Genomic DNA, 19301 nt, shown 5'->3' on the forward strand with positions numbered 1-19301 from the left:
TGTCTCTGATGGGTGAAGTTTTACATTTGTCAGGAATTTCTAGTTTGCAGGCCAAACGTTTATGCATCTGAGCTAACAGAGATGTTATTCACAGAATCAAACTCTGCAATGGATATGCTGGCCTAGTTGGAATTTTGCTTAAATAAAAAGCATTGCTGAATAGTTCCTAGGAAAACCAGATGTGGAAAAATTGTATACATTACAATTTGGAAAGAATTCCACATTGTCGTCTCTTGCTAACATCCTCTCGTTTCATTCATGGTGGTGTTTATCAAACATCTCTTCTTTCAGCAATGTATATCAGACTGTGACTTTGATAATCCCTGAGATCTTTCAAAAGGAGATTGAATTAAAATACGGAAGCCTTGCTCGAGGGAGAAGCACACTCTCATGCAAACATTGCCATGCTTGTATAAAGGTTTGCATGCTGATTAATTTGGAGTCCTTGATATAAATAATGCATTATTTTAGAATATTTGATGAACTTAGAAAATAAAAATGCATTTTTCTTATGGCCCAATTAAAAAAAAGAAAATGTTTTGCCAGTATGTTTCACTTCTCAGAGTCACCAGTTCTAACTACCCACTCCATCGTCTTCAAGCCTTAGATGCCTATCCATTTTCACCCTTGTAGGCTTCTGCTCCTCACCAGGCATCAGATGACAGAAAAAAATCTCCAGTAAGTTGTGTGAACCCAACTTTTTCATCTGCATTAAAATGTATTTTGCATGTGTATGTTCAATTGTATACTTACATGTGCAAGCATGTGTCCATCTGCAACAAAATTGCATCTGAGTACTTATGTATATATGGAACTTTGTGAATATGACGTCCTTCTGCTGAAGCAAGTATAGGATATGGAATTTGTAGAAAGAGCCATAGCTTACGGTTGAGACTTGCACAGGCAATCCAATTTGTTTTGCCTAAACTTGTTGGACTGTACAATGTTGAAGTAATTCTTTCACATGGGAGTCACACTTTGTTATCAGAAGACAACAGAAAAGGAAAGAGACTAGAAGTACTCCTTGAAGGATGTTAACACTGAACTTTTGTCAGTGTTCAGGGACTTGATAAGCAGAACTAATTACTAGCGAAAAAACAAAGCAGTCAGGGTTCATATCTGAAAAATGGTCAAGTTTATCAACCTTAATTGCATTTAGCTAAAGAATATCAGAAGTTAAAGATTGACCAACAACAAATCATGTGCTTATGGAACTTAAACTATATAAAACACTCTAGATTGCAGTCAACATAGAGAGGCAATTTGGTCAATCACTGTCGAATATAACTCTCTTTACACAGAGAGCTGTGAGAGCATGGAATGCGTTGCCACCAGCAGTTGTGGAAGCAAGGTCATTGGGGACATTTAAGAGACTACTGGACATACATATAGTCACAGAAATTTGAGGGTGCATACATGAGAATCAGTGGTCGGCACAACATCGTGGGCTGAAGGGCCTGTTCTGTGCTGTACTGTTCTATGTCTATAACCAATGGTGAATGGACAAGTTATGAATGATTCGTAGAAACAAACTCAATAATTCAATGCACCCTTTTGTTTGTTGAGTAATGTACTGAACGCTTTATATTTTGAAAAAGAATAATAATCTTGTTTGGTTAACTAAATCTTTTGAGTGTGATTTCATTCTTGCAATTCTTGGGTCAGAACTCTAAAATCTGGGACATATTCCTTTTCTTAGTTAGGACTAAGAAAAGCCTTACATATGGTACTGAGAAGATTGATATTTGCAGGTATATTTAATAAAATTTGCATAAATATCTAAATACAGTTGGATAACTGCACTCAAAATGAAAACATCTAGACAATATACAGATATCCAAAATCAAATAATAAAGCAATGACACAAGTCTGCCAATAGACATTTTGATATCGAAATTAAACCAGCACCTTTATTGCTTGGTCATAACTCAAAGAACAACATGCATTAGTAGACTTAATTTGATGCTGTAATATCTGTCATTAAGCCAAAGCAATCTTATTCTTGGATATAAATTGCACTTTGAAAGGATTCACAATTGTGCCTTTTTCTAGACATTAGTAGCAAAAGTGCTTCTTTTTAAAACAAATCTAAAAATAGTTTTTCCATGTTTCTACATGATATTCTTTGCTGTGAACCATACACTAAAAATTCATAGACCGAATACTTTACCAAACATTTGGTCCCTCTTATTCTGAACAGCATTTACAAATTCTTCTTAAGTATTAACTAAAAAATGGGAATAGAAGATTTAGAATAAAGATGTCCATAGGAAGTAACTTCTACTGCATATATAATACTGTACAGGTATTGCTTTTATTCTTTCATTTTCTACATGTCCTCGCACCTTACCAAGAAACCTTCAACTCTGATATGGCTCTGCTTTCACTATCTTGTTCACCCAATTATGGGAAGTCCAAATGAACAAGAATATAAGGATGTTTGTCCAGCGCCGTATCATTAAGTTCTAATTTCCACTTTTTATGGTGAAGATAAGACTTTCCCCTTGCATTTATTCTCCTCATTTCTTCCTCTTTCAAACATGCTTCCATCTGGCAGCACCGGAAGCTGTGGCTTTCATTCCACACCCTCCACAGTTTAAACACGCCAAAATGCGTAATAGTAATCAGACATGAAAAGGTGTATTTAAAGTCACGACTGTTCTGACATCCCCTCACCCTGTGCTCATTCCTCCAGCCCAGATGCAATGGTAGATTCCTGCAAAATGCGATGAATATCCTGGAATGTGGGACGGGTTTTGGGTTCACGTCGCCAACAGCTGAGCATCAGTTTATACACGCCATCTGGACAGATTGCAGGCTGAGAGAGAAAAACCTACATACAACAAAACAGAGATAGATAACCAATATAACAAATCCAACGGCATTGATTAGTTACAAAAGAAAAGGTAATGTCACAAAAGATCCACAAACTTACATTTACATTATGCCTTTCATAGCTGTGAATGTCACAAGACGTTTACATCCAATGTAGTATTCTTTGAAGTTAGTGAGTGTTTCAGGAATAAGTGGAACCAATTTGTGTTGAGCAAGCCCTCAGATGTAGCAATGTGATAATGATCAGATAATCTTATTGATGCAGGGACAAATATTGACCAGGGTGTTAGGGAGAACTCTGTTGGACTTCTACAAAGTATTGTGATGGGATCTTTTGCATTCACCTTAAGGCAAATGAGCCAATGATTTAAGTGCCTGTGTGCTTATTCAGAAACATGTATTCACAGTTTCAGACATTCTACATTGTTGCATCTCACACAAGCACAGCACTGAATTGGGGTTCAACAGCAGCAAAGACCTTCAGGATCATTCGGGATGTGTGGGCATTCCCCCAGACCCCATATCTCCCCTTTTTCTGGATCAATCCACATTCCCCCCCCAAAATCCCCTGCCCTGTCCTGATCTTGCCAACCCAATCACTTCAATAAGCCTCATTCACTAGCACATGCACAATCGTCTCTCTAGAACATATAGGGCAGACTCCTTGGTATCAGCAAATACGATCTTTGGTTTAACATCTTCCTAGAAATACAACACCACCAACAATGTGGAATACCCTCAGTAATGTACTGGAATGTCAGCACAGATTTTGCGTTCGAGTTGTTAAAGTAGGCCTTGAATCCATAAACTTCTAACTAAGAAGTGGGACTGCTACCAATTATTAATTACTCAAATAATACATAATGAAAACTTAATCCAGAAAACACTGAAAGTACACAAGAGGCCTTTGACAACTAGAAACCAGATTGTTACATTGAAACAGAATCTCTTTCTGATTCTGACTGATATGGAATCTATTTCCAGCAATCTTTTATAAAGTCATAGACATATACATCACAGAAACAGACCCTTCAGTCCAACTTGTCCATGCTGACTGGATACCCTAAATTAATATAGGCTCATTTGCCAGCCCCAGCCTATTCAGCCATCCCCTATAGCTCAAACTCTCCAAAATTGGCAACAAGTAGAATTATTATCACTTGATCTAAAGTGTTCCCCTATTATCCCTACAGACATTTGCCCCCCCCCCCTTTATTACCCAAGATAAGATCAAGTTTTGCTCTTTCTCTGTACTTCATGGTGACTTGATATTAAGAGGCAAAAACGTGGCAGTAGGTTATCTACTGATGAAATGACAATTTTGCAGATCAGAATTAGAGTTTAGAGTTAGAAAAATATTTCTTAATAGTAAATATATTAATAAACTGGGATAAGAAAGACGTTACATCTGTCCTCCTTGGAAGATTTAATAAAATGTTGAAAGGCCCTTTATTTTTCAAACTGTTCAGTACTTTGTTGTAGTCATAACTTGTTCTTTCAGATCAGGTATTCTCATTTGACTTTTCATCACCTAATTTGGTGTGCAAAGTTAAAAATTGCACAACACCAGTGTATAGTCCAACAGGTTTATTTGATAGTACAAGCTTTCGGAGCGCTGCTTTCAAATATTTTCAAATAAACTTGTTGGATTGTAACCTGTTGTTGTGTGATTTTTAACTTTGTCCACGCCAACCCAACACCAGCACCTCCACACCATAATTTGGTGTGGCTTTTATAGGTCTGTTTTTCAGGATAAAGTTAATGGGATAACTTGAAACTAAAGCTTCATCTGAAATATGGAATATCCAATGGTGGTGTTCTCTACCGAATTATGCCACTTCAGTGTTTGTTTGAAACTGCAATGGTCTTTGGCATCCTGCATTCTAGAGGTTTATCACTGAGATGGAGCTACAACCTTGTCTTTTGTATTATGTGCTAAAAAAAATTCCAGCTGCTTTTCATGTGTTCCAAAAGTCTTTAATTTTAGCAGTACTGATATGTGTGTGTGTGCGTGTGTGTGTGTGAGAGAGAGAGAAAGTGAGTGCGTGTGTGTGTGTGTGTGTGTGAGAGAGAGAGAGAGAGAGAGAGAGAGAGAGAGAAAGTGAGTAAGTGTGTGACTGATGGAAGCATGCACCTCATTCATTTTGATTTAACAACATACTTACTTAGAAGTATATCACCTATTACAGAAACAAAGAGTTTTATTAATTTAAATGTGTTTGTAATCACGCCTCCCATGTTGTTCTTTTTGGGCGTCTACTAAGCTCAGCTGCTAGCATTGCTTTAGCTGAAAGGCTGTGATTTGTGTTGCTCTTGCTGACAGTCAGCATGGATATGTTGTGCCGAATGGTCTTCTTTTGTGTTGTAACCATATGATGATTACAAGTCTCACTCCAGAACATTAATACATAAATCAAACTGACTACGCAACCATAATTCGCTAGAGAACAGCACCATTGGACATTCCATATTTCAGATGAAGCTTTAGTTTCAAGTTAGTATCTTTGTGGGGTACAATGTTGGATTGGAAAGTAAAGGACTGACCATAAAGTTGAAATCTGCAGTTCCAGTAATTTGGCATGACTCTCCTCAAAGCAAAGTCACAAAATATTCAGATATACTAAATAAGAAGAAATAAAATGTATTTGAACATGATTAGTTTTGAAGGATTCTTCCCAAGCTTACTTGTCTGCCATGATCTCTGAAAAACTCGCCAGTATTTTCAATGACTTGCTCATCTGACAGTTGGGAGTAGGGCTGTTCTCGGCAGAAGGTCAAAGACTCCCATAAGGTCACTCCAAAAGCCCATACATCGCTTGCTGTAGTAAACTTGCCCTAAATGAGAAACAGGCAAAATAAGATATCAGCAACAATGAACACGCTAAAAAAATGGTGACGGAGGACAAATTAAAAGATCTGAGATGTAGTTAGTTGTTAGTTGCAATAATCAGATCGATGACCAAATATTCCATCTGATGTTATTGACCATGTTTCTGTCTATTGCAAGTTGCATTTCAATCACAAGCCATTCATTCCTTGCCAGAGGCTTTTATCCTCTCTGAATTATACTAGCTTATCTATTTGCCTCCTACTTTCTTTCATAAATTTTTAAAATCTTTCTTGTCTGTCCTGCTTCACATATTTTGAAATTATATTGCCAGTCCTTTATAGTCACTGGATCAAAATCCTGGAACACCTTTTCTAACAGCATCAAGAGCATACATACATAGCATATATTGCATTGGTTCAAGAAAGCAGTTCAACACCACCTTCTCAAGTGTAATTTAGGATAGACAATAAATTCTGGCCTTACCAGGAACACTCACGTCCCATGAACAAGTTAAAAAAAATCAGACCCTCGTTAGTCTCCTGGTAAATACAAGGGCAAAGTAATTATTTGCTATTTCGGCCATTTCACAACCTTTGAGTAAATTATGTGTACTCTGTATTGACCCTATCCTATCTTGGGTTTTCTTTAGTTATTTATGCATCCATAGAATACATTTTCCTGCATTCCTAAATTTTTTAATATTGTAGTGTTGCATTGATTTCCTAACTTGTTAAAGCTTCTTTTGTTACCTTTTCATTTTCCCTTTTCTCACCCACTTGCTGTCTACTTTATGCCTTTAATTTTCATTTCAATTTTACCACATTTCTCTGAGATAATGTAGGAGGCTCATGATAAGCAGAAGCATTGGCATGATCCTGTTGGGACAAATTCCTTATTTGGATGAACATATGAATAAGGAACAAAGTTCAGCCACTGGGCCCTTCAAGCCTGCTCTGCCATTCAGTAAGATCGATTTTAACCTCAACTCCACATTTCTGCATATCCGTGATAATCTTTCATCCCCTTGGTAATCAAGAATCTATCTTTCTTTGCCTTTAAAATTCTCAGAAATTCTGCATCCACTTCTTTCTGTGGAAGGGAATTGCAAAGATTTACAACCCTCTGAGAAGAAAAATTGTTTTCTCATCTCTACCTTGAATGGGCAACCCTCTTATTTTTAAACCATGACCCCAACTTCAAGATTCTCTCACAATACATGCTTTCAACATCCAGCCTATCAAGTCCTCTCAGAATCTTATATGTTTCAATTAAGTTACATCTGATACTAAAACTGTAGAGGATACAGGTCTAACCTCTAACCTTTCCTGATAAAGCAATCTGCTCATTCTACATTTTAGTCTGGTAAACCTTCTCAGGGTTATGTAAATGGTGTATATTCTACATAATGAAACAGATTCAGGTAGTACTAATGCAGGACACTGGCACACTACTGAATTGGACATAAGTGCACAACAAAGGACTTCATTCTTCTGCCTGTTGTTGGGCTGAGGTGCTCACCAATAGAATGCTCTCCCAGGACATCCAACGAATCGGAAGTACAGCTCGCCCTTGGATTCGATAGTAATCTCCACTGTATAGGTTCCGGCTCATACCAAAGTCTGCAATCTTGATTGTGTAATTCTTACCCACTAGGCAGTTTCGAGTGGCAAGGTCACGGTGAACAAAGTTGAGGGAGGAAAGGTATTTCATGCCAGAAGCTATCTGTGTGGCCATCAATATGAGGTTGGCATAGCTAAGATTTAGAAAAAAAGAGGAAAGTGAAAAGAGATTTTGTTTTCAAGAAAATTTCATACGTCGAACAGATATGAAAAGCAGATGTTAAAATAGAAAAGGAAGACTTGCATTTATATAACGCCTTTCACGACCACCGGATGTTCCAAAGCGCTTCACAGCCAATGGAGTACTTTTGAAGTGTGGTCATTGTTTTAATGTAGGAAACACAATATGCAATTTGCACACAGCAAGTTCCTACAAACAGCAAGGTGATAATGAATATAATATTTGTCTTTATGACGTTAGTTGCGTGATATGTTGACCAGGGCACTGGAAAGAACAACCCTGTTCTTGTTTGTTTAATACAATGGAAACTTTTATGTTTACCTGACAGAGTGTACAGGATTTTAGTTTAGCATCTCATCTGAAAGATGGCTCACTCCCTCAGCACTGCGCTGGAGTATCAACCTTCACTTTTGTACTCAAACTCCTGGACTTAGATGTGCACCCACTTTTGTGGCTCAGAGGCAAGATAGCTACCAATTGAGACAAGGCTGATAAACTACTTGCTAAATTAAATTTTCAGAACAATGTAGGTAGATAAATGTAAGAAGAAGCCTGCAGAACAAGATTTCAGAACCGTAGGAAATTAGTTACTGCTACTCAGTAAGTTTGACAAAAGAAAAACAAAATGATACCAGCTACTGAATATACTGGTAAACATGTCATATAATGGCTTTCATGAATAGTTCCCCCACTGATCGAGAACCAATTTAAATTTGTTCATATTATTAGCCCCCTTTTTTAGCTCAATGATTGAGCTTTGAGGATACACTTTGATATTAATAAGAAAACCAAAAATCTCTACATGAGCTTATTTAGAAAAGGTTTCTGTTACTCAAACTGCTCACATTGAATGAGTCCAGTTTTTACCTTAAGATCTACCTGTGCTGTTCAGATACATTAGTCACACTGTAATGCTACAACATCTCATACCTAGCATGAAAGTGACATTTAACAACTGCTTACAGGTGCCTCACCTTACAATGGGTGCATTGCTTGCCATAGGCTCCACACTTTCTGGTTCATGGCGAGTTAAGAACTGGTTTAGATCCCCATTTTCCATGTATTCTGTGATCATACAGAGGGGGTCATCTCTGATACAGACCGCCAACAACCGGATAATGTTTGGATCTTTCAGCCGTGACATGATCTTTATTTCTTTCAGGAAGTCATTTCTATAGAAGGTTAAATATGATTGGAAATTTAATAAAACATACTTTATGCTGGATAACAAATGAGATGCAGAGAAGCATTTATTGGCCTCTGAATGCATTGTCACCTCTCGGTTATACAGAATAGGAACATTCAAAACCTGATGTATGCTGAATTAGCTGATCCTGATCAGGGCAGCAGAAATGGTTGTTAATTTGGCTGTAGTGTCGAAAGAGTTTGGGGAAGGAAGACCCAACAATTCCTGAAAGGTACACATGTGATAATAACTGCAGAGGAAGAAGGCATACAGTGTGTAGTGATTGTAGCAAGGTCAGCCAGCTGAACCTCATACATATAAAAAGAGTGTCAGAGGTTCTGTTCACTCTGACAGCTGGCTCTGAGGAAGCCAGGTCAGTGTGAAGGGCTCTCCACGTGTCAATAAAGGTTGACTTGGTGTTGGGATACCAGCCCCTCTGGAGTTATTTCACAACACGGTTGTCTTAATCAGCTGAGGCCTCAAATATAAAAGTTCTTAAGTTATTTTACTGCTGTACAAAACTTTAGTTAGGCCACATGTGGAATATTGTGCGTAGTTCTGGTCGCCACATTACCAGAAGGACATAGATGCATTGGAGAGGGTGCAGAGAAGTTTTAGAAGGTTTACCAGGATGTTGCCTGTTCTGGAAAGTTTCAGTTATGAGGAGTGGTTGGATAAACTCAGATTGTTTTCCTTGGAAAGATGGAGGTTCAGGGGTCACCTGGGAGAGGTCTACAAAATTATAGATGTAGTGGATAGCAGAGACATTTTCCCAGGGTGGAAACATCAACTACAAGATGGCACAAGCTCAAGGTTAGAGGGGGAAAGCTTAGGGGAGAAGTGCAGGGAAAAGTGTTCACATAGAGGGCGGTAATTGCCTGAAATGCCCTGTGGTGGAAGTGGTGGAAACAGGCATATTAGCAGCATTTAAGGTGTACCTTGATAGACATATGAATGTGAGATGAATACTGCATTGGGCAATATGCAGCAAGTCTAAGTAAGGACTAGGAATCGGTGCTGGCTTGTTGGGCTGAAGGGCCTGTTCCTGTGCTCTATTGTATCGTATAGCCTTGCCTGTGATGCTTCCACTGTTGTACAACATGTTGACAGTTTATTGTTCAGGCTGTCAGGAAATAGTAGTCATTTGAGGTACTTCTAAGGTGTGGAATTCCCTCCATAAAATTGTATGCCTCTCTCTCATTTTCCTTTAAATGCTTCCTAAAATCCACAACCTGAACTGAACTTCTTTGTCACCAGTTCTAATATCACCTTGTACTGTTTAGCATCACATTTATTTAAATAAAGTTGTTTCAATTTGCCTGGGACACACTACTAGTTAAAGGTTGTTGCTAGTGATGTAGTGGAGAGTTTCAATGGTTCTAGACATCAATTAGGGCTTCATTGAGAGTTGTCGTCCATTTTTATTGCCTGGATGATAATTTTGTGGATAATCTATTCACTCACCCTTTCCAGGACAAAACTAATTAACATACCATTGAATTTTAGCCTGGGTGAGTGATCAGCTCTGACACCTTACCAGAAGTTGAAAATTATTGCTAAGGCCTTGAATGCAGGACTTGGAAAAAACTGCACCATAATAAAACCTCAACGTTATTTTATTATTGGAATGGAAAGATCATAGTTAACACCCAACAGAAAAGAAATGATTAATTGAATTTCATGTTTGCAGAAGTAATGTTTCATTTAAGTTAATTTTTAAAGGCAGTCAATAAAAATTAAGAAAACATTCTCAATAATTTGATTTTTCTAAGGGAAAATACAGATTATTCCCTTTTTACTTTAAGAAGTGATCAAATGAACTTAGAAAACTGAAATGTTTTAGTTACTGATAATGTTACTTCATGATTTCTCCTTTAATTAATCTCATTTAGTCTTTGCAATCTGTGTCAAGTCCCACTCAATTCAAAGCTCCTAATTTCTCAAGAGTCTGCTTCACATCCATGCTCCACTTTTCTTTCCAATTACTAGTGGTCACTTGTTTTTAGCCGCCAGTTTCGAGTTCCCTCCTGAATCCTCTCACACCATCACACTCCCCTTTAAGGTGATTCTTAAAACCCATTGCTTCCATTAAATGTCTGGTCTTGCCTCACAATCTTTTTCCCCTATTTGCCATTGTGTCTGTAAAGTGCCTCAGAGATTTTCTCCTCATTAATGATGTACAATTGATGAGAAGGTATTCCCTATTACTTAGTTGTTTCATAGTACAGAATCTGAATACTGTTGTAAAAGGTTACACTTTTCATCTTGCATTTGACTGGACATTTGTGAGAATTCCAATGTAAAGTATTTTATATTATACAGGAATAACACTCATTGTTTAATATCCTGTTTCCACATTGTCAGTAATCTAATCTAATCTAATATTGTTGAAGACATTATTTGGCATGTGGACTGTGATTGATGAAGGAATTGGAATGGAGAGTGCACCAGTTAGACAATTAAATGTCAAGCTTTATTTATGTATAAACCAGGCAGGTTAACTTTGGTCAAGGCTTTGATGCCTGATGAATGAACCAAGTAATGGCTGTAATCTATTTTGTTCATTTAAATCAGACAAAGCACATGTACATGTATTTTCTGTATTTAAAGATCAGGGCCCTGTATATTAACATATGTATCTATGAGTAGGTACAGGTACAACAAACAGTAAGTCTGACTGACAATGTAAATTGTTTGTTGATGTAAGTCTTAGCACACTTGGAATTATTTACCAAATCTTATCCAGTGGTGGAATCAGATCTAAAAATGGTAGGGTGAATGTCTTTTAGCTTAGTGGCAGCATCCAGTGAGGGTGTACTGTCCATGTGAATGGAGACTTCATCTGAATGAGACAAAGGCCAAATGAGTATATCTGGAAATTTAGTTCAAACTGGGTATTCAATCAATCTATCTTTTCAAAGTCAGATTTGGACAGATTTGGATTTACCTTAGCTAAGGTAAAATAGCCTATTTGAAAGAGGCCTGCCTGATCATTCAATCACCTAAGTCCGCTGTCTAAGTGCAAGACTGATTATTGTAGCTAAGACATGACTCAGAGTAGTTCCATTTAAGAAAGGAGGTTTTTCACTCTAAGGTCAGCAAGGCAATTGGTCAGTTTGAATGGGGACTTCTCCTGAGTGAGAAAAAGGTTCAGTGATCTCTTCACCCAGAGAGAGGTAAGCCTGTGTAACTCACTACCACAGAAAGCAGTTGAGGACAAAACACTGTTTGAATTCAAGAAGGACATAACACTTGGAGCAACAGTGATCAAAGGATATGGGAGAAAAGTAGGACCAGGCCATTGAATTGGATGGTCAGCCATGATCATAATCAATCATGGCGCAGGCTCAAAGGGCCAAATGACCTATTCCTGCTCCTATATTAACATCTAAGAATTTGATTGAAAGCAGGAATTCAGTGCAGAGCGAGTAAGAGTTGTTCTAAGTAAAGTTTATTGCAGGAAGTCAAGTTTCCAGCATGAGAGGTGAGCAGGAGGGTGGATTGAGAGGCTGGCCTGCCGTGAGACTGGTAATCACAAACCACAATGTGATGGCAGTACAGGGAAAACAGCTGGTTGCTGAGTACAATTGATGAATATTTCAGTCTGGAAGTATAAGTAAGGTTATCAATTTGAATTTAGGTCTCTAGACATTTCTTCTCTCTTTTACAAAAAAGCTCATCCTGTCTAGTATTACATTAATTCTGGTGTTTTATTTTAGAGTAAGTTACAATTTTCAAAGAATTTGAACAGTTAGGATCTAAATTAGAAAGTAGAAACTTTGGCACAATGATCTGTGGACCTAAGCTATGGATACATGGCATAGTGTAAGTAAAATGAAGGAGGTTAATACATAGCTGGAAGATTGGTTTGGGCGGAAAGGGTTTAATTCATGAGGCACTGTAACCAGTACAGGGATGGAAGGCAGCCATTCCAGTGGAAATGGTTTCACTTAAACCATGCTAGGACCAGTGTCTTGTCAAATTAAATCACTAGGGCTGTACAGATGGATTTAATCCAATTGGGACAAACAAAGCAGAAGGATATGGCAGTATTGCAGGGCAGCTATTTTAAATAAAAAGTAATGTTTGCTGGCATGGAAAGATCCCTGCAGTATTTACCAACCTCTCTCAAATACAAATATAGCAGATTAGTAAAATATGGAACTAAGGAAAACAATTTGTTTATTGTAGCTTTTCCAAAAGATCCTCATTCTTAGAATCATAGAATCCCTACAGTGTGGAAGCAGGCCCTCCAGCCCAACAAGTACACACTGACCCTGCAAAGATTAACCCACCCAGACCCATTCCCCTACTACTCTACATTTACTCCAGACTAATGCACCTAACCTACACATCCCTGAACACTATGGGCAATTTAGCATAGCCGATTCACATAACCTGCACATCTTTGGATTGTGGGAGGAAACCCACACAGACATGGGGAGAACGTGCAAACTGCACACAGAGAGTCGCCGAGGCGGTAATCAAACCCAGGTCCCTGGTGCTGTGAGGCAACCATTGAGCCACCGTGCCGCCCCCAGGCATAGCTAAGAATTTCATCTGTGACCTGAATAAATGTTAACAAATTGAGACCAAAGGACAATGTGCTTATAATTTTAGTAGTGGTGATGGTGAAATCCCAGCAAGGTTCTTGGAAAAGATTTTGGAGTGAAGTAGCACTCACCTGGCATTCTTGTTAGCATCTGACCGTAGCATTTTTACAGCAACCAACACTGGCTGATTGACGCAAATGTCAAATGGAAACTCCTTGTCTATGAATTCTTGCATCCCTTCTGCTTCACAAAGGTGAACCTTGAACAGATCAGAATTTGAAGCTTATAATTTTACACTAAGACAATGGTGATTTTGACATTGAGGGTATGGTTCATGCAGTGTTCTTTAAATTACAGCCAACCAACACACTACAAAAATGATGGTATCACACATTATCTCCTTGTTGATACCTTACACTATTTGTATCATTATAACTGTCCCTTGCCTCAACCCACGACTAAATGTCCTCAGGGCATAACATTAAATTCTGCCCATCATCTTAATAGTAGAGTGAGGCCATTCAGAAACAAAATCAGGAAGTATTTGTCACAAAACAGATTGTTTTGTGCAATCGTGAAACTCTTGAAACCAAGACAGGTAGGTTATTTGTTTGACAGTAGGTAACAAGGAAAAAAAGGTACAGGTAGGAAATTTGAGTCCAAGTACAAATAAACTCAGATCCAGTTGAGCAGACACAGGAGGCTGAATGTCCTGCTTCTTTATGTTTCTATGCTCCAGTTCAATGGTTAACACTAGCTTAAACATTCTACTAACCTCCCCAAATTGTCCCTCTCCAAGTTTCTCTTTAAGTGTCAGCAGTTTACGTGGGAACTCCTCCACAGCTATATCTTTACCAGACAGTAAGTCCATGGTCACGGCAGGTACAGAATAAGTGTTACTCCCAGTGACACCCTGCAGGTTCACAATATCAGCCTCGGCATAATGTGGCACATTATCCTGCGGTGCTCCAAGTGGTTTTGCATAATCACTGCTACACCCTGAGGAGAGGAAAAAAAACATTTTACTCAATCCCTCTGCAATACATATTTCACTTCAATGTTTAAGATGAGAAAAATTTTTTAAAATCCCCAATTTGAAATTGGTGCCTTGGAGAGACAGCTGGCTGTGTAGAAGTGCATGCAAACCATTTTCTGATTACTTGGTAACATATTTGCTCCTGAACAATGTCACTCTTGATTTTAAAATACTTATCCATGTTTTTAAATCCCTCCATAGCCTCACCCCTCCCTTATTCTCGAATCTCATCCAGCTCCACAACTGTCTAAGGTATCTGCACATTTCTAATTCTGGCCTCGAGTGTCCCCAGTTTTAATCACCCTACCATTGGTGGTCATGCCTTCTGAAATTCCCCCTGTAAACCTCTCCTCCTCATTTCCCTCCTTTAAGAAACTTTTAGCGGCCTTGTTTTGTAAAAAAATGTTTAATTACATTAATCGTGCCAAATGAATATAACTTGCTTTTATTGAGATATCACTGGGGGCTGTGCCATTGTCATCATGAAAACGACATATAGCACTTTTGCTTAAAAAACTTAGAAAAATTGTTAACCCTTTCTCCAGAAGCTGGTGTACCTTCTGAATAAATTGATGCACACCACAAAGATCTGCAAATGAAATGAACCTTTTCGTTGAAAAAAATTGTTCATCAATAAAGAAATGGAGAGTGTTTTTCTCAAGTTCCTTGTTGATTCTTTAACAGGATATGGGAATCCCTAGGCTGATTTATTGCTGATACATAATTGCTTTTGACAAGGTGGTACTGACAACTGAGTGGATGGCAGTCAAGAAAAAAAATCACACTGCTGTGGATTTGGAGGATCATGTAAGCCAGACCAGGTAAAGATGGCACATTAATAGAGAATTAATTAGGTTTTATGCCTACCTATTGGTTACACCATTGATATCAACTTTTCATTCCACGTTTATTTAATTAACTAAACTTAAATATCCAGTTACAATTGTTGTGTCACAGTGGTAGTATTCCTAAGTCTAAGCCAGGAAGAGTCGGTTCAAATCTCATCTGCCCCAGAGGTGTGTAATAACATATCTGTACAGGTTGATTAGAAAATAGCCACTCCAGTGATGGGATTTTAAGTCCTATCTCTTGACAACTTATCAAATAACATAATCACTATACTATGACACACTCAGCTATTTATCACTTTTTCTTTTCAGGTCTGTTGTGTAGTCTCAACAATTTTTTCAGATCACTAGCACTGTTCTTATTTAGAAAACATAGAAAAATACAGTGCAGTACAGGCCCTTTGGCCCTCGATGTTGCGCCGATCCAAGCCCACCTAACCTACACTATCCTCCATATGCCTATCCAATGCCCGTTTAAATGCCCATAAAGAGGGAGAGTCCACCACTGCTACTGGCAAGGCATTCCATGAACTCACAACTCGCTGAGTAAAGAATCTACCCCTAACATCTGTCCTATACCTACCACCCCTTAATTTAAAGCTATGCCCCCTCATAATAGCTGACTCCATATGTGGAAAAAGGTTCTCATGGTCAACCCTATCTAAACCCCTAATCATCTTGTACACCTCTATCAAGTCACCCATAAACCTCTTTTCTCCAATGAAAACAGCCCCAAGTGCCTCAGCCTTTCCTCATACGATCTTCCTACCATACCAGGCAACATCCTGGTAAACCTCCTCTGCACCCATTCCAGTGCCTCCACATCCTTCCTATAGTATGGCGACCAAAACTGCACACAATACTCCAGATGCGGCCCACCAGAGTCTTATACAACTGCAACATGACCTCAGGACTCCGGAACTCAATTCCTCTACCAATAAAAGCCAGTACGCCATTTGCCTTCTTCACCAAACTATTTACCTGGGTGGCAACTTTCAGAGATCTGTGTACATGGACACCAAGATCCCTCTGCTCATCCACACTACCAAGTATCCGACCATTAGCCCAGTACCCCATCTTTTTGTTACTCATACCAAAGTGAATCACCTCACACTTACCCACATTGAACTCCATTTGCCACCTTTCTGCTCAGCTCTGCAGCTTATCTATATCCCGCTGTAACCTGACACATCCTTCCTCACTGTCAACAACTCCACCGACTTTCGTATCATCCGCAAACTTGCTCACCCAACCTTCTAGCCCCTCCTCCAGGTCATTTATAAAAATGACAAACAGCAATGGTCCCAAAACAGATCCTTGCGGAACACCGCTAGTATCTGCACTCCAAGATGAACCTTTACCATCAACTACTACCCTCTGTCTTCTTCCAGCCAGCCAATTCCTAATCCAAACCTCCAACTCACCCTCAATGCCATACCTCCATATTTTTTGCAGTAGCCTACCATGGGGAACCTTATCAAAAACCTTACTAAAATCCATATACACCACATCTACCACTTTACCCGCGTCCACCTCCTTAGTCACCTTCTCAAAGAATTCAATAAGGTTTGTGAGGCACGATCTGCCCTTCACAAAACCATACTGACTATCCTTGATCACATTATTCCTATCCAGATGTTCATAAATACTATCCCTTACAATTCTCTCTAAGACTTTGCCCACAACAGAAGTGAGGCTCACCGGCCTATAGTTACTAGCGTTATCCCTACTCCCCTTCTTGAACAAGGGAACCACATTTGCTATCCTCCAGTCTTCTGGCACTATTCCTGTAGACAACGAGGACATAAAAATCAAGGCCAATGGCTCTGCATTCTCCTCCCTTGCTTCCCAGAGAATCCTAGGATAAATGCCATCAGGCCCAGGGGACTTATCTATTTTCACCCTTTCCAGAATTTCCAACACCTCTTCCCTACATACCTCAAAGCCGACCATTCTAATTAATTGTGACTCAGTATTCACATCGGCAACAATGTCCTGTTCCTGACTGAATACTGACGAAAAGTATTCATTCAGTGTCTCCCCAATCTCTTCAGCCTCCACACCCAACTTCCCACTACTATCCTTGACTGGACCTATTCCTACCCTAGTCATTCTTTTATTCCTGACATACCTATAGAAAGCCTTTGGTGAAGACAATTTTATCTTGTCTAGATCATATATCACTGGAAGAAATACTGACAGAAACTGCCTTCAAACCATGAGAATGTTAGCTTTCCTTTGGTGAGTTCCAGATCTCAGTCATGCTATTATGGAAACACATCAAGGAGAAATCTGGCATCCCGCATGGTATGGCAGAATAATCCAGAGAAACCCTCACACACACACACAGTCAAACACCAAAACAAAAAGCTCAAACAATTATCTAAATATCAAACAATTTGCTGAAACTATCAATGAATTGAGCAGCTTATGTCATTTTCAATATTCTCACCTGGCTCATCCCAACTCAGGGAAAATTCTGGCAGCTTGCGGAGCAGCTTTGATGGTTCCTGGTAATCAGGTCCAAGTGGGAATATCCGGTCGTATGTGGAATTGGATTCTTGTTCACTGGGTGGAGAGGACTTGTTGTTTATCATAATGGTCTCACTCTGCAGTGAGAGGCTCACTGTGAGCTCATCGTCCAGAATTCGACGTGAAGCCTGAAACAGAAGCCGTCTTCCATGAAATCTGTACAAATACCACCAGACTCTGCATCCTAGCTATATGTACAGTTCATATAGTCTGTCAATTGGTGTGGAAGCTGTTACTGATGCCTGTGTTTCCCTGAGCTTAAGTAACTAGATGGATTTTTCTAATGAAGTGCCTAAGATGATTATAGGAGTTGATAGGGTAGATAACCATTTCCTCTGATAGTCCAGTCCAGAACAAGGGGGCATAACCTAAATATTAGAGTGAGGTTGCTCTGGGGACTTCTTCACTCAGAAAAAAGTGGAAATTGGATTAGATTCTTGTTGGGGATAAGCCAACTGAAAACATGATGGATTTTTGTCAGACACGAATATTCAAGGAATGTGGATCCAACAATAACGATTTGTATTTATGCAGCTCCTTTCACAGAATAACATTCCAAAGTACTTTTCAGGACCTTAATGAATCAAAAAAAGACACCTCTACATGAGGAGAGTGGTAGGTTTAATATGCATCAAAGTGAGATAGGGAGGCAGAGAAGTGCAGTGAGAGTATTTCAGAATTTGGGCTCCCAGCAACTGAAGGAATGCTGATCAACGGTGGCTTGATTAAAATTGTGAATGTTCAAGAGGTCAACCTCAAAAAACACAGATATTTCAGTGGGTGGGAAGTTGAAGGAAATTACAGAGCATGGGATGGGCAAGGTCAAAGGTGGATAAGCATTTTAGAATCAAATTGTTCTTTTTCTGGGAACCAAGAGTGATGTATGATTGGCATTTGAGTGGAATTTAAGGCAGAAGCAGAGTTTTGTCTGACTGGAGTTTTACAGAGGGTAGAAACAGGGAGGCTTCTGAGTAGATTGGAATTCTCAGGTTTGATTAGATTAGATTAGATTAGATTACTTACAGTGTGGAAACAGGCCCTTCGGCCCAACAAGTCCACACCGAACTGCCGAAGCGCAACCCACCCATTCCCCTACAGTTACCCCTTTTACCTAACACTACGGGCAATTTAACATGGCCAGTTCACCTGACCTGCACATCTTTGGTGCTGTGGGAGGAAACCGGAGCACCCAGAGGTAACCAGGAACTGAGTAAGGGTTTCAGCAGGAAAGCAGCCGAGGTAATGTAGGAGATGGTGTGTCACAGAGCTGGAAATGAGAAAAATTTTGCCAAAGTGAATATGCGGTTGAAAACTCATGTCTGAGTCAAATATAGTGCAGAGATTATGGATAGTCGAGATCAGCGTCAGGGAAGAAGAATCAGTAATGAGGGAACAGAGTTTGCAGCCAGTGACCAGAGCTGCTGGCTTCAGTCTTCTCGTTACTTTGTGGAATTTTTTGCTCCTCTTGCACCTGATGTCAGATATGTAATCTGATAATTTGGCAACTGTGGAAGAGTTGAGATAGGTGATGGTGGGTTAGGGTAGTGTTCATTTGCCTCAATTCCTCTTCCCTGCCAGCTCAGCATAGCCCTTAACTCCCTGATATTTCAAATATTTATCTACATCGTTGTGATCTAGCCTCCACAACTCTTAAGAGTAGAAAATTCCAGAGATTCACAAC

The 19301-nt window shown here is 39.2% G+C and overlaps 1 protein-coding gene across 4 annotated transcripts in view; it reads right to left on the reverse strand.

Annotated features, from left to right (window-relative positions):
• Positions 1-1742: 1742 nt before the first annotated feature.
• LOC140479657 (discoidin domain-containing receptor 2-like) overlaps positions 1743-19301 on the reverse strand; it is a 152240-nt gene continuing 134681 nt past the window's right edge. For all 4 annotated transcript variants that reach the window (XM_072573595.1, XM_072573597.1, XM_072573596.1 and 1 more), the window contains 7 exons: positions 17541-17748; positions 13980-14203; positions 13336-13463; positions 8440-8637; positions 7184-7418; positions 5521-5670; positions 1743-2833 (listed from right to left, as the gene is read on the reverse strand). In XM_072573595.1, coding sequence (XP_072429696.1) covers positions 2684-2833; positions 5521-5670; positions 7184-7418; positions 8440-8637; positions 13336-13463; positions 13980-14203; positions 17541-17748 — 1293 coding nt within the window. In that variant the 3' untranslated portion in view covers positions 1743-2683. The remainder of the gene's footprint in view (positions 2834-5520; positions 5671-7183; positions 7419-8439; positions 8638-13335; positions 13464-13979; positions 14204-17540; positions 17749-19301) is intronic.

Source organism: Chiloscyllium punctatum, chromosome 7 (genome assembly GCF_047496795.1).
Source record: "Chiloscyllium punctatum isolate Juve2018m chromosome 7, sChiPun1.3, whole genome shotgun sequence".
Classification (NCBI taxonomy): Eukaryota; Metazoa; Chordata; class Chondrichthyes; order Orectolobiformes; family Hemiscylliidae; genus Chiloscyllium; species Chiloscyllium punctatum.